At 41.7% G+C, this 16,445-nt stretch overlaps 1 protein-coding gene across 1 annotated transcript; it reads right to left on the bottom strand.

The window, feature by feature from the left end:
* Positions 1-6,108: 6,108 nt before the first annotated feature.
* Positions 6,109-15,084, bottom strand: LOC110988418 (BTB/POZ domain-containing protein 17-like). Its single transcript, XM_022251882.2, has 2 exons — positions 14,854-15,084; positions 6,109-10,128 (listed from the first exon to the last, which is right to left on the bottom strand). Exon 2 carries the CDS (start codon positions 9,864-9,866, stop codon positions 8,553-8,555), a length of 1,314 nt encoding a protein of 437 aa, XP_022107574.1. The 5' UTR covers positions 9,867-10,128; positions 14,854-15,084; the 3' UTR covers positions 6,109-8,552.
* Between the last annotated feature and the right edge of the window lie 1,361 nt (positions 15,085-16,445).

Here is a 16,445-nt window from a genome sequence, read left to right as displayed (position 1 = left end):
GGGAAGGCAGAATTCACGGAATTACATGTATTCACTTTGCTTTTTTGTCTGACATCACATGGCACACATGTACGTAAAAGAAAAGTTGTGGACAATTGTTTGTGCATGTAGTTCTGAAACTGTATGGAATGACCTTGCTGTTTATGATGAATTAAGTTTTGAAGATCCCTCCCCTTCCAGCCTTAAGCCTAGCTTTGTAAATATGTATGAGTTGCTGTAATGTAAAAAATAATGGGTATTGTCTCACATTTCGATTGAACCCTCAGCTGTACAGCCATGACAGCTGTACAGTATGTAATCACAAAACATTAAGCTGTTTATTATATATTGTGCAATGACATGTTGGTTAATACCAAACAGCATAAGACACAAAAAACAGGTTAAGGGGGGGGGCAGTCACCTTGGCATGTTTCTCCAAAGGTTATCGATTTCTCAGGGATGCCAGTCCTCACGCAAAAGCCTGAATTCAGACTCTTATTTAAAATGTTGGGCCAATATCAGGCCTCGGACAAGGTTTGTGTACATGTATGTAAGTTGAGGCTTCCCTACCCCCTTATCAGGCTCTGGACAAAAACTTGACCGGCATCCCTGATTTCTGCAGGTGTTTCAACGGTTGTCAACACCCCAAAAAACATTTGACCCCTCATGAGTAGGGAGGGAGACTGTAGTATGAATGAAACATTTCTGCACTTTACCCTCTTTCAAAGAGGTTATCCCCTTTTGCAGTCAAAAATATGTGTAGATGGAACGAAATTTCTAATAGCAGTTTTAACATTGAGATGGGAATTGATTTTTATTTCAAAACAGAAATTATGCTCTGGCTCCAGTCCAATAACAAACAGCCTCCAAGCTGACTCAAAGAACAGGTTGTAGAGTGCTCAAGAGGTGACATCATCAGGGGATGCATGCTAATGTGATTGTACACTGTAACTTACTGGCCCCCTTTCCTGTCTTTTTGGTGCCATAGCAAGAACTAGTGTTGGAGGATGTTGCACAGCAGTAGCAAGGAAAGCAAAAAAAATGAGCATAGCACCAGTCACAAAGCAATGCACACCGCATGGGGTTTGCAACGCAGTGCACGGTAATCTGGTTACTCGAAGCAAAAGCAGGTGTGATTGAATCAAGCCCCATATGCCTTTATCTGTTGCGCTCTTATGACCGATGTCTTACAGATCAAAGCGGTCCCTGGTTGTACTCATTTTGTTAAAGTTAACAGTGTTATTCATGGTACTGGAAAAGGGTTGCATTATGTGCAGATTCCTTGCTCTTGCAGTTGTCCGCTCTGCCTTAGTTCTTGCTTTTGGAGTGCTCTATAAATCATGGTTATGCACTGATGGGAATAATTTCATTCAGTTACATATGAAATGTTCTAGTCAGCCAGATGAAGCGGTCCATGTATTGGCAGAATGGATCATTCCATTCTTACAGGCTGGCCGTGCGCTGTGCATCAGACAAGTACTCGTAATTCTTGGCACGTGATCAACAATCCACCTGTCAGATGACAAGGATTTATTCAACCATTGTATAGTTTATTAACCCTAACCCTCCTCAATCCTTCACCTGTTGGAGACCGAGGAGTGTTATGGTTAAGGTACATATTAATGGTTGGCTGACTTGAAATGAATTAATTTGGACATGTGATCACTGTACCTCAGGACTGTCTCTTGTAATGGTTAAGCATTAGAACTGCTGCTGTGTACAACAGATAGCAAAAATAAATCAGAAAGTGTTAAACATCTCACACACCTATCAAAATGCTAGATAATAATCCAAATAAAAATTACTCCCCAATACCCTAAATGAGACAAAATTGCACTTCATTGGGAAAAAAAAAGAGAAAGAAATTTTGTACACTTTGGCTGTACATACAATATTGTAGGCAAAACAAAAAAGGTGTATACAACCAGGACTAATAAATGGAGTGAATCGGATGGTTGCCCATTACATTACATTGGCCTAATGAAAACCTCTAGAAAGTATGGCTGTCCTCCCATCCAGGGATTCCCTTGCTACTGGTACATGTGCATTGGGCAAGGCATTTTCTTAAGGCAGATACTGAACGTTGTGTCAAGTGCCATCGTGGGGAATACACCCGGTGGAAGAAGTGTGTACTGTAGTTTGTGCAGTCAGCAGCCATTCTTAAATACTGTAGGGTTTTTTCCTTTTTTTTTGGATATATCTTTTAGGTTGTTAAAAATTATGTATAAATTTAACAGTTACAGCCTTGTCATTATTTAATACGTCATTACTTAGATCTTGCAGATCAATCTAAGCTCATTAACAAGACTGTGATCTTTTTCCTGGTGCCTGTTTCCTGGATGCATTTATTGTGCATAAAATGTGCTAATAACATTAATAGTCAAAGGGTTTTGTGCTTCAAGGAGTGTATTTAGATGTTGTTTCATTCTTTGTGTTCGGATGTAAGGTTTTTATGTATTTGTAATTGAACATTTTTCTTGCTTGTTAATGTATTTACATGGTTATAAAGACTCTTATTTTTGTAGTGATTAAAGATTATGTGGAGTGGCAGTATAAGTTGCCTTACCTTCAGTGACCACATCTGACACTACAGTCAGGCTTTGTACATGGTCGATAAATGAGAAGCCGTGCATATGCTAGTCTTGGTTCCTGATGCTTCTGCTGTGTTAGGTACAGATGGAAAAGGACACATACAACAATGTGATTTGCATATCCTAAATATTTGTACTTTATTCCATCAACTCTTCTGCAGTCCAATTTTCAACTTTCCATGTCATGTTTCTCCAATGTGAATGTGATGTTTTTGATTGAATAAAACATAAATATTTAGGATATGCTTTTGACGCATGTCATCCTACGTGTCCTTTTCCTTCCACCACTGTGTTATTACCACATACATGTACAACCCTGTTTCAGTCAAGGGCTGTTGGTTGCCTAGCAGTTGGTTCGTGACTGATGTTACGCCTATGTCATGACCAGCCTTGGGTGATCCGACAAGACGACACTGCCCTACATGTACCATCCTCCGACAGCAAGCTTTTTGATCAAAACTGACTAACTTTAACGAACATTTTCCTCGATTAGACTTGCTTCCTTCTGACAGCAGCTGCAGATAGCCAGGCATGGTATCGAAAGCACCATCAGTGGCAATTGGTTGCTGTTTCAGTGCGTATATGAATCGTTCTCAACGCAGCAGCAACTTCTTGAGCACAGACGACACTACAGCGAGTTGTTTCGCATTTCCATTCAATGCAGCAGGGACTCTGTGCATCACCGGCACGTTCTCATCGACAGTAAAGTTGAAGATCTCAGTGGACGTTGGGCCTCAAAGGCTATTTTCAAATCCCTTGGTAATGGCTAGACATCACGAGTACACACAAATGGAAGCCGCTAAAAGTTCTTAGCGGCTAGTCAGGAGCCATTTCCCATAGACTAGCGCCAGCCGTAGCCAAGGGATTTGGACACAGCCATTGCTAACATACCATATTTCGTAGTTCTACGTAGAACTACATGTACGTTGGTCTCAGGTTTCCCCTGCCTCCTCAGTTAACCATCTCAACAAACTTTGCGCAGAAGAAAAGGACAGGGAACGAGAGTCTAAAATTTGGTTAAATACCGGCACCATTTACAGTTTCAAGGTTGCTGCTGATGAGTGCTTGGCCCCAATGATGCCCATGTGTTCAACAAGTAGAATAGTTTATTAATTTAGGATTTTTTTTGCCCTGTCCAACGTAGTTGTTCACGGTACCCGCTGCAACATCTGACTCAAACCAGCCTGCTGACAAGCTGGCAAGCTCGGTGGTCGAGTAGTTAAGACGTCTGCACTAGTAAGCAGGAAGTCGTGGGTTCGAGTCCCACCCGACTACGCCTGTGGTTTTTTTTATAAGCCTTCGGGGGCAACACTTGGTATAAAGTGTTATAATACACGTCGGGCAGGACAAAAAAATCTTAAATTAATTAACATCTCCCTGGCGCAAATCCATCCTTGCAAAAAAGCAGAATGTTATATTTGTCCTGCAGACATTTTGCATGCCACCGTGCTAGAATGGCCTATAATGATTTGCACACAACGTACACACGTTGTATATGCCGCAACATTTTTTTTATTATGTAAAACAAGTGTAGCGGATGAGTCGGCCCCTGGACGTTCTGTAAACATGTCTGCAAATGGAAATGTTATGTACCCTGCTGTACAATTATGATTGGTCTACTTTCTGGCGCTGAATTTCAAATAAAATTATCTACTTGAATAAGTGTATGTGCAAAGGGCGATTGTTATCATTTTGAGTTTGGATTCTTTCTACCAAACACATTATATACAGTCATTTGCAAAAGTTTCAGACCACCTGGAATTTTATTGGTATTTCTGCCACTGGCCTGCATTATATTGTCTCGTTGAATGATTACTTAACATGTTTTTACTTACTGGTACATGTACATATTCATTTGAAAGATATTTTGCAAAGGCAGGTCTTGTATGACATCTTGTCTGTAAGGCAGCATGGGGAAACAAATTAAAAAAGCCAGTCTACAAGTAATCAGAAATAAAGGCGGGCACACTCAATATTGGACTGTTAATTAACATTTCACACCTTGGAAATGTAGTCGAATAGCTGTTTAACCAAGATACTAAGGTTGCACATTGAAAATAAACTTAAGTTGCCATGGTTGATTGGTTTAAGTTTGGTTTTTCTTCAGGTTAACGCATTTTATGTGGTTGATCCTAAATTTTGCAAATGACTGTATCTTGTACCGGTATCCCACGTAAGACCCAATTTAACCTTTAAAAGTCCCCAATCCTCCAAAAGATTTAGGAATGTCGCAGGGATGAGATTTGTCAGGTTTTTTTCCTGATTTCAGGAGTGTTCAAGAAATCCATTTTGATATTTGGAAAATCCTGAGTTTACTTTTAGGGTGTGTTTACATGTAACCTTAATATCGAACATAAGAAATGGGTGTTTGAAGGAATGCCTTGAAGCGAACATAGATCCTACACAGCTTTGGTGACATGATCAAAGTCTTTGGTGATTATTTCGCGGATATTTCATTTTCTTCCAATGTCACCCTGGTGTTGGAGTTAACATTTAGAATTGACATTTATAGATCCATGAGGGTGGTCTGTTGTCCGTGCGTAATTTGTATGTACATGTATGGTACATGTACCCGCACTGTTAACATCTGCCGGAAGTATGCTTGTGTTTAACATTCTACAGAATATTGGCCATCAAGGCCACTCAATAAATTTCTGATTTTTATAATCATCCACAAATGTAAGGGTTGTACATGTAAACGTATACATGTATGTACCCAAATGTGTAACAGATGACAGAAATCCAAAAAAAGATAAAGATGCTGGATATATTTCCACCAATCCTGATACCCTTCCTTTTTTAAGGAAATAACATTGAAATAAATGTACATGTAAGCCAGCTTTTAAACAATGAAGTAGGCAGCACATGTACAGAAGCCTAAAACAACATGGAATACCAAAGTTTCATCACAAGACTTACTTTTTTGTGTGACCATTACAGTACTTGAATATTGGGGAAGTTGAACAAGGAAATTGGTTTATCCATAGCAAAGCTGAAAGTCTTGAACACAAACCTTATTAAAGGAAGGGGAAACCATTGTTGTCCTTGGCAAATATAAAGTGATCATATCCACAAACACACTCGCTGTAATAACATCATATGAAAGCCAATACTTCAAAACTTTCATACATCTACACATGTACCATACTTCTTCAAATCCCCATCAAATTATTTGGTCTTGAGACAGCATTGCTTTCAGTGCTCTTATTTAAGCTCACATTTATATATGTATATACATGTATACTGGTACATACATTCACCAGTACATGCAGGTTGAAAGAGAAAACTACCCTGGGTTGTTTTGATGCGCATCACTTCATTTTGCAATCTGATAAAAAGGGACATCAGTGTGAAAAACATTGAGGAATTGGCAATTTTGTACATACATGTACAGTGTAAATTATGCTAGATACCGGTAGTACATGTAGATCGATCCCATTTAAGGCCTTTACTAAACTCAAACGCAGTCTGGCAACTTGGAACTTGTAAGTTTGCATAGTAACTTGCAACAAAAGCACAATTCCTGGAGCAAAAAGCGATCTGTTTATACTCTTTTATTCCATGTTGCATCCTTAACTTTCAGTCTTGTTCACATTGTACAACTTTTGTTCTTGATACACTTAAACTGTATGGGAAATCTAACGAGTTCAAACAATATGAACCAAAGTTTAACACACCATGTAATTTCACTGGCAACTCTGTATTGAGGTAAACATGCAGACTCCACTCTAGCTTCCATGCACACAACTTTCACCTTTCAAAGTCATTTTCTGCAACTGCATTGTAGGTTTTCAAACTTTATGAAAATGCCAAGATTCAATGTTCACATACACTTTTGCAAGTTGAATTCAACTGCATGCACTCTGACAACCACAAATATGGGGGAACATTTTGAAACATTTAAATTATCCATGTACATGTACTTTCATGTGATTACATTAACACGTAATGTACCGTACACGTATTCATGACACGTATAAAGCATATACGTGTACATGTAGCTGTAACAACATACATGTACATGTATACATGTACATATGTACCGTACACAGTTTCAAAGAACTCCAAAAAAAGTTTACCGTACAACTGGCTTGCTTTACCCATTTAAGATCTACATGTAGTGTGGTTTATAATCTTTTACAGTTTTAACTGTAATTTGTTTGCAAACACTGAGCACATTCACATACTCTGTACATGTATATATGTACATGCGTATTTAATGGAATGCGCCCTAGTTTGGAATGGCCGATATCCCTGACATCCAGGAATTCTTGAATAATGAGTAGCGTAACTACATACCGTATGCTGAATAGAACATGAATATGTAAACCAGACATAATTTATGGTACGCTGCCACATGTACTGTGAATGTGTTTACACAGTCTTGAGTTCCAGCACATACACGTACAGTACACATTATACATTCATCACAAAGACACTGTTCTGAACAAAATGGAGCAACTTGAAGTTTATAACGTATTTTTGACAATCATTTTACCTGTATGTAAATTTATACTGTTCTTTATTCACAGGGTAACTCATACATGTGCCTTTACGCATACTCTTAGTGTCTATAATGTTCTGATACTTTTTTACATAATGGGGATAGACAGTGACATTTAGGGTGGAATTTCTAGGGGACACCCAGGGCAACACACCTTTTTGGGGGAGAGGCACACCTGAAGCCAAGGAACTGTGGCTTGTACATTGTACAGAGGTTCCACATTCCAAATGGGGAGGGGGGGCACCTACATGTACATATACATGCACATGTAAGGGCACAGACCTTCACTTGGGATTACGCCCCCTCCCCCACCTAACCTACATGTACAAATGTTCATGTAATTTTAGAGTTTTAGAATCCAGTAAGTACTGAGTAGCTCACTCACAAAGATACGGTTCAATGAAGCTACTTATAAAAGGGATTCCGCAGTTACACGTACATATACATACATACTGTATTCTCTGAAATTCTGCCAAGTGGTTCAAATGACTGTTGCAATATTTAGAATTTAACTGTGGGATTTTTGGCAGGCTCATGTGCAAAAAACAGTCTCCATCATTAATTGGTACGGTGGCAAAGTGTTCTACTTAAAGGATTTTTTGAAAGGTTTGTTTACACAGTACATGTATCTTATGTACCAGTAATTTATTGCCTCTAAATTTACATAGTACACTGTGCTTGCAGACTGGATGATACCGATACAAAGCTACTCAACTGATGTGCTCACGTATGCATGGTGCTGTCAAGCCTATTCACATATTTATAAGCATGGCAAACCTAATTTTCATTTGAATGTGCACAAACCTGTACTGTCTAAGAACAGTGCATTCAAATGACTGCAATTTGCTCTTTGCATGCTGCCACCACAGGCATGCAGAGCCTCGATCTGGCAGCTTTACACATTAAATATACCTGGTTCAGTGAATCCTGTGTATGCTTAGTAATTTTGCATGCGTACATGCATACCATGCGATTGGACAATATTTAAAAAAGCTGCGTTGATGTGATTGTATAAGCTGCCATTTTGAGGCTCTGGCTGCAGCGTGCAAAGAGCGAATATCTCTCAATTGTCACATGAAGGAGTACCTGTACCTCCATGTGCACAGAAGCCACAGGCAATTTTTGGCCAATATACCGGTACGTATAGTGACAGTGCATTTATGCTAATTAAGCACTGAGGAAGTAAACGTTAGCCTGGTTTGGATACTAGAGTAGTTCTTTATGGCCAGATTTACATACATGTACATGCAGGAAGTACGTATACATGTATGTATGTAATTTGGTGCAAGGCAAGCTCACGTCCTTGATGTTTACAATTCTGGTGGTGTGCAGTATTTTACTGGTACATTTTAGCACATAACTGCTGACCTGATTAAATTAAAACATTCGTACATGTATAATCTGTAAACAAAAACCATTTACCCAGACCTAATGCACACCCTTAGGAATTTTTAAGTTGACACCCGAATCAAATTTGATCAAGCTTGGAACACTTGAATGACTACGCCGAGTTTGATTTTGCCTCCTTTCTTGTCTAAGAATGCCTGGGAGTGGATGGTGGTGACGTTAGTTGTCAAGCTCCAGTGCACATTGGCGGTGGGCCCGTCCGGCTTATAGACAAGTCCACTCTTTGTGACGGCATTCAGGAATCTATCGTTTCCGTCATACGCTGATATGGCGAGCCTGAAGGACTTCCCAATGTCGGTGTTGGGCGCTTGCAGCTTGTATGTGACATTGGTCAGCATGCCCCGCTCGCTGGTGACATCACTGGTGGCACTGCTGCTGCTAGCGGCCGCCACAGCATCTGCTTTGGAGTTCTGCATCAAGAGGAGGTACCATGGGGAGCCGCTCTTCGGCCGGTAACCCTGGGTCATGGCATTGGCCATGACCGTGCTGGTTGGGTGAACGTACAGGACATGGCAATGCGGTGGGGCTAGGTAGAGCCGGGCCAGGTAGCGTTCAGCCGAGAACAGCTCCGACATGTTCCCTGTCCCGGCCAGAGCGTGAAACTTGTAACCGTCCAGTATATAGTCCTTGATCTGCTTGTCGTAGATCTGGCCAAACTCTGACTTCTCGATGGTGAGGATTTGCTCTGAGGTCATCTGGGCAAAGCGGATGAAGGGCAGGACCCGCCGGAGGTTGGCCGTTATACCGCCCTTCTGCAGGTCGTGCACCAGCCACCGCTCAATGGCCTTGAAGAGGGTGTACTCGTCGGCCACCACTAGCTGGGGGTTGTCCAGGAGCCGGCACATCTGGTCCACGGATAAGCCCAGCCAGGATTCCAGCTCCAGGATCTTGGGTAGGTTACAGGCGATGACCTCGTAGCAGTGGGTCACCAGCTGGTCCAGGCTGTAGGTCTCGGCGAAGGACAGCCAGTCCAGGGCGCCGTGCACATTGCCCTGCCCGATCTGCTCCGTCATGTATCGCTCGCACTGGCAGCGCAGCCGGTGGATGTTGTACTTGTCGGCCAGCGTGAAGATGGGCATGATGGTCCGCATGTCCACCGTCACCTGCCCACAGTACAGGTACCTCAGGAACTCACCGAACACGGCAGTACACTCAGGGCTCTCCTCCAGGATGATTTCTTGCTGCTGGGAGTCCACCCACTGGGACCCTGTCAGCATGGTCTGGAAAACATCACTGGATGACGCCAGGAAGAACTTGTGGCAATGGAAGACGCTGCCATCCACGCGGATAATCACATCACTTAGCTCTGGGTTATTGTAATAGGACTTGATCCCCGCAATGAAGTCTTCTACAGACCCTAATCGAGTTGCATTGTCCTTCTCCATAATACCAATCAGGTATTTTCCCTCATCGACTCACTTGGTAAAACTGATCGCACAAGTGAAATGCAATTTAATTCCAAAAAAGCTTACTGGTAGTTTCTTATGGGAGATTTCCACGCACCGGCAATCAGCAGCAAACAAATGGGCAGCAACCTTGGTGAGACATCATGGTTCAAACTACGTGTAGACTTGGCTTCACAAGCTGCACTTCCTCTTTGCAAGTGATCCCCATCAGAAACTGCAGATTCTTGATGTCTTTCATCACCTGGTTTGGTGAAATGAAATGCAATACACAGAGAATATGAATAATGCACATAAAAATTTAGTCTTCACTACAATATATGCATGAAGACACGCCATTGAACAGTGCTGCCTGGATCCTATCAATCTGCAGCCATACACACACATCCTGTAGGGGAAAGATGAGATGGATCATTGTCAGCAATGCACCAAAACAACAGGTTTAACCCACATAGTGGTAATCCGAGCACGTTTTGGTTCAGCTAAAATGTACCAGCATGTCATCACTTAAGCAACATTTCAAGTCAAAAACTTGTCGCAGCTTGTCAGAATCATTTTCATCTAAAATGTGTCCCGTGGGGTTTTTGGCTTTGAGAAATACGTGTACGGTATTCGTGTTATTCAACTGAACCGCTCACAGCTTGAAGCTTGCTCAGCATTCAGTAACTGAGAATGTATGTCATCATAGAACTCAGAAAGAAAAATAAATTCATGTACATGTACCCGTATCATGCAATCTGTTCATGAAACAACTGCACATGTGCAACTTGGCTAGCACATGAATGAAACCAAACCTGGGCACTTACATACATACATACATGTAGCTGATGAAGTAAAACTACACCTGCCTACTGAACAACAACGTAAGAAAACCCTCAGCGCCACAGGACACCATGTGCAAGATGCATACCGTACATGTACATGTGCATGTGCCAACTGTACATGTACATGGCTGTTGTGGCATGTGTCAGCACATGACTTCCCACGCCTGCTTGGGGCAATCATTCTCCACATTAAAAGTGTCAATCACCCTTTTGCTTGTTATTATTAGGAACATTCCAATTTCACACTTGGCACTTCATCAGAGGGAGAGAATATCCATCCAGGGTGATGAGTACACACTCTGGTATTCTCACTCTTTGCTCAAATGAAAGAAGTACATGTAGAGATGGAGGTACATGTACGAATAGACTTTGAACTTTTATCATCTTTACCTTAAATGGTATCCATACTGTTATTTTATTCTAGCACATAATGTACATGTACTATACATACAAGTACATGATTCTTTGTAAATAACCATTGAGAATTTAAGTGCTCCTGCTGCCATGTTGCTGCATTCAAAAATGCTCACAAAACTTGTTAACAGACACATTCAGTCATCACTCCATCATCTGCTTTGATAGTACTCATCTGTGATCTTTTCTTCAGCCCAAGGTTGGTTTTCCTTTTTAAAAGTGTTTGACAAATTTGCAAATTACATGTAGTATTCAACGCACGACTCAAAGACATGCACTCACTGCAATCTTCCTGTGACAGAACAAACCCTCAAAATGAAATACCGGTATTTTGCACTTGGAAGCACATGAACCTTGTACCGGATACATGTATACATGTACAAGTACATGTACATGTACACATGAATGCAATGTTCATACACACACTGGTACAATTTTTTTTCATGTACATGTAGGCCTACAAAGGAAGAAAAGTTGTGAGACCACTTTCAATGTCCCAAAAGTTCCCACATTTTGAATCAAATTTCCCTTATAGAAATCATTTTTGCAAAATCAGATGTGTTTTGATAACTTTAGTCTCATTTTTTGTAAAATTATAAATGTTTGGAATAAGCTCCCCTTTGTTAAACAGAGCAAGTCATTCTATAAAATCCTGATTCTGTTTGCAGAATGAGATAAAAAATTATCACTTTACTGAAATCCAAAATACAAAGTACGTGTACAGGGTGTACACAAAGCGTACATGTATGTGTGTCATGTAGAGGTCTACTCTGATCTTTCAGTAGATGCTGTGTCACATGTACAGCAGTAGGACTGACTGATAAGATGAAAGTAGGCCTACATCTAGAAGACATTGCTCCAGCTCTTGACAGCCCTAGTGATATCGATAATTGATATGCCATCACTGTGCAACCCCCTAGTCAATATCAGCAATGCAAGGAATCTCAGTCAGGCATTCCTGTGTGATCAATTACCTGATCAGTGTTAGTTTCTAGTGCTAAATTCAAGTTTAAAGGAGCACTTTGCAGCAGCAAATGTACAGATGAGCTGAAGTGTTAAGGGTACATGTACATTGTACTGCTGGTATCATACATTACCAGTATCCAGATGTTAGTTTTTTTAATGAAAAAGGAGCTAAAAATTGCCTACTCAACCACATACATGTACATACATTTTTGTACTAAATTATTTTGTCCCTGTGAATGAGCTTGAAGGGAACATGTACGTGTATGTGCTTGGCCAGTCTTAAACATGCTTTAAGACTGGCTTGGGAGAATGCATCTGACTATTAAATGCCTCAGCTGCACCATCAATGTGACATACATGTAGTTTACATGTAATTGTAATTGTCTAAATTGTAGTCTAAAAACCACTCCATAACAGCTGCTTCTTCCTTTGCAGCGATCGGTTTGTCATGTTTGAAAATCAGTAACACAGATCAGATGTACAACAGCCAATTTGTAACAATAGCAACAACAGCAGCATTTTTTCCCTGGGAGGAGTTAGATAATCGTCTCCATGGCCTCTGAATTTTGTGTTGACCGGACACAATTACCACATCTCTGTGGTGTGAGGCGAGTGCCCTGCGGCGAATACTTCCTAACTAAAGTTGGGTTACCCAACTGGAGCACTGCAGAGGGGATGGTCATGGTTGGAACTGATGCTGTAGTTGGGTTGTGGTACATCTATGACATCCCCATGTACATGTACATGTACCCGTTGCTCTCTTAGCTTTATTCTATTTACATGTCATTTACCAGCACCTGACTAGTGTCTACCGCTGACATTGCTTGACAATCTGACAGTTTCCAGTACGTGTGGGTCACAAATTCCATATCAGACCATGTGGTTGGCCATGTTGGCCATAATTTTCTGGCACCATAAACACCGACAATTTTACCGAGCATTGTAAGCTTGTTCCCCTGGTAATGTACCCCATTTCTTTGAAAAAAAAAATTCCTCCTTCAATTAAACACACATCTCCATGGCCAGTTTTTAAGCTTACTAGGGATGGTCCAACAATATGGAACTCTAAGTAATTGGAAAGAGTTTGACACCCTATGCACAAACTCTATGAGACTGGTATGAAAAGTTGTAAGTTTTTTCTCGGTAAACGACTTGGCTTTTTCTCTCCTAAATTGACCTTTCCTGGAAGTTTTAGCTTTCTGATACCTAATAAAACTATAGCTCACTGTCAGACTGTAGGAAATACGGGATCAGGTCAACTCGGACCCAAACCAACTCGGACCCATTCCAACTCGGACCCATGCCAACTCGGACCCACGCCGTTTCGGACCCACCTCGAGTCAACTCGGACCCATTGAGTCTTATGGTTGCATCACACCAAATACGCGCCCGTAGACCGGAAATTCAAGATTATGGACAGATCGGTCACTTTTCGTTTCAATTTTATGAACTTTTTTATTCGCCTTTTCCTGAAGATACCCCCCAATAGTAGTAAAACTATGCGCTCATATGAATGTAGCCACTTGCCTCTATCCAAAATAGGCCCACATTGTGGGGCTCTTTGTGAAAGAAATACTCTGAACCGGAATTTATCAATCCCAAATTCGGGATTTGTATAAATAATTCTATGACCCCTCGTGATTATGGCACGTCTTATTGTAGAAAATAGGAAACCGTGGGATCACAAAATATTAATAATGAGCTCGCGAGCAGACATACGATGCTTCAAAACCGTCTCCAAGTTTAAGCCAATAGGAAATATTCCACATTTTTATTTTAAAATGATTTGATTTGTCAGTGTTATTCGAAATTACCAACCTATTTGCGTTATTTGGACAGTCAGTTAAGGCCTGTATGGATGAATTCCTCCATCTGCCTAAATCTTGCCGGTATTGGGGTGGGGGGGGGAATGGGGCAAGGTGTAAGACTTGCCAGGCAAAAAAAATTGAAAAGTGAGGTGGGGGATAACACCATTAGACACTGTACAAGGTCAATGTTCATGACATTGATGCATATCTGCAGTATCTGTTGTACGTATGCAGCATCTCTTATGTACATCAGAAGGGCCTATCTGTGGCTTTTTATTGCAACAAAAACTTTGGGGCTGTTTGGTGAAAGTTGATTCGATTTCTGCTGGTGATCTGGATCTGGAAAACGGAGAAATTCTGGGAAACCTGTGCCACTGTCTCCCTGCATAACGTGAGAGGACGTTACAGCTTGGCAGCATGCAGTGCAAAAGTGTCATTTACCAAATGCTAAAATGTAAAAAAGGACAAAATAAAAATTTTTAACAAGTTAATCACGCTCCTGGGGTTGGGTCCGAGTTGACTCAGGGCGGGTCCGAGTTGGTCGTGGGTCCGAGTTAGTATTGGGTCCGAGTTGGTTATGGGTCCGACTTGGTCGTGGGTCCGGGTTAGTATTGGGGCCGAGTTGACATGGGTCCGAGTTGGTCGTGGGTCCGAGTTGGCATGGGTCCGAGTTGGCATGGGTCCGAGTTGGTTTGGGTCCGAGTTGACTCGAAACCGGAAATACTGGCATCCATATATGGAACTCTTATTCCATGTAGGCCTATTCCCTCATGAGAATAAATTGCAGAATACCCTGCCACTCTACAAAACGACCCCGGAATGACTGGTTACGTGGGTACATGGTGAAAATCTGGTGACAGCATACCGGTACATGTACAACCTCAAAAATTCTGGAAGTAACAATTGTCTACCCAGGCCTGCCTTGACACGTTAGACAATATATATAAACAACTTTACCTCCAGGCTCCACTGTGTCCTTGTTCTATGCTTACATATACATGTACCGGCTAGGCAATGTCAAATGAGCATCTAACTGTACATCACCGATCTGTAGGCGTACACATGTACTGCCGGGTGAAATTACTCCTTCAAGTCCATCGTCATCGTGTTCACACCGTCACCGTGTATCACCGATCTGTAGGCGTACACATGTACTGCCGGGTGAAATTACTCCTTCAAGTCCATCGTCATCGTGTTCACACCGTCACAACCGTGTTTACGCACTAATTTGGACGGCTTTTGTCATCCCCTTCGACACGAGTGACAATTTAACACTGGGGTTCACATCAACAATAACGTCATGATTGATAGCACACGCTCAACACGTCAGCGGTATTCTTTCCAGCACATTTTTAAATAGTCAAAAGTTCCAACGTAGGCCTACGTACGTACGTATACTTGTATTTCGACAATTTCTATAACTCATCGCACGCCCGGCGCCCAAGGTATGGGTCAATGTTTACGTTCTTGAAAAACTACAGAGGGCGCTATCATTATGGGGCGATTAGGAAAAGAGTTCGGCTCGGCCGGCCGGGCTCAGTGCAAGCATAGGTGCAAGCATGACCTGGCACGGATAATCAGCTTATAGAGATCATTAAATCCACTCGCGGCCATTTTACCGAGCCAAATACAAAGCTTGCCTGGCAATGCCTGCCTTTGTTCTCCAAGGCGTCAATAGAAACGAGCATGCCGAAGGACGGAGGAGCAGAACTTGACCTGTCAGCATTTAAAGCAAGATATGGGACGGAGAGACCCCCCCGCCTTTGTGTTGGTCACGGTTTGATCGGAATCTCAGGAATTCGTTACAGACTTATAGGGGTGATTTGCTAGGTAACAATAGTCTTTAGTGTGTATAGGAGTGGACAGGTAAGGGAGGGGGTCCCCTTCCGTCCCATATCTTGCCTGGTCCCATATCTTGCCCTGTTGGGTCTCCATGGTCGGAACTTGCCGGATCCTTCCCAGAGAAATTTCTCCTCACAAAAAAATTAATTAATTAAAAAAAAAATAATGCTAATAAATTTCACATACCCGGGGGCGAATCCAAGATTTTCCAGGAGAAGGAGTGAACTAAAAAATTTCAGAGCCGCGGTCCTAAAATTTGCACGATCTGTGGTTCTAGAAATTAGGGGTCCAAAAGAATTAGTTTTGTCTCGTTACATCCGACCTTTGTTTTTTGACGTGGCAATATAACTGGAACTATTACTATTGGCCGCAGGTAATTTGCATGAATTCATCTCTCTTGGAAATTAGAAAATGTACCCTGAACTTACAAAACTTTTCGGGACACAGACCTTATAATCTGGAATTACCCTGCTACAAGGTGAGAGCAATGAGAATTCCCCAAGGATACAAATGTTTAATAACCACCCGTAGGCCTACCGCTCGCCATAGATACATCCCCCACTGTCTGCTCCCCCCCCCCTCGATACACACTCACTATTGATAACCGATGGAACGGTTTATCCTCCTTTGGCAACGATGAAGAACAGGTGGCATGCGAACATAACTCCACAAACTGGCAGAGGAGATTGCTTGTAATGTGGTGTTAG

This window comes from Acanthaster planci, linkage group LG14, assembly GCF_054643075.1.
Source record: "Acanthaster planci isolate LZ-2023a linkage group LG14, COTS_SCS, whole genome shotgun sequence".
Classification (NCBI taxonomy): Eukaryota; Metazoa; Echinodermata; class Asteroidea; order Valvatida; family Acanthasteridae; genus Acanthaster; species Acanthaster planci.
The sequence above is the reverse complement of the archived record's forward strand: the minus strand, read 5'-3'. Positions and strand labels throughout refer to the sequence as shown.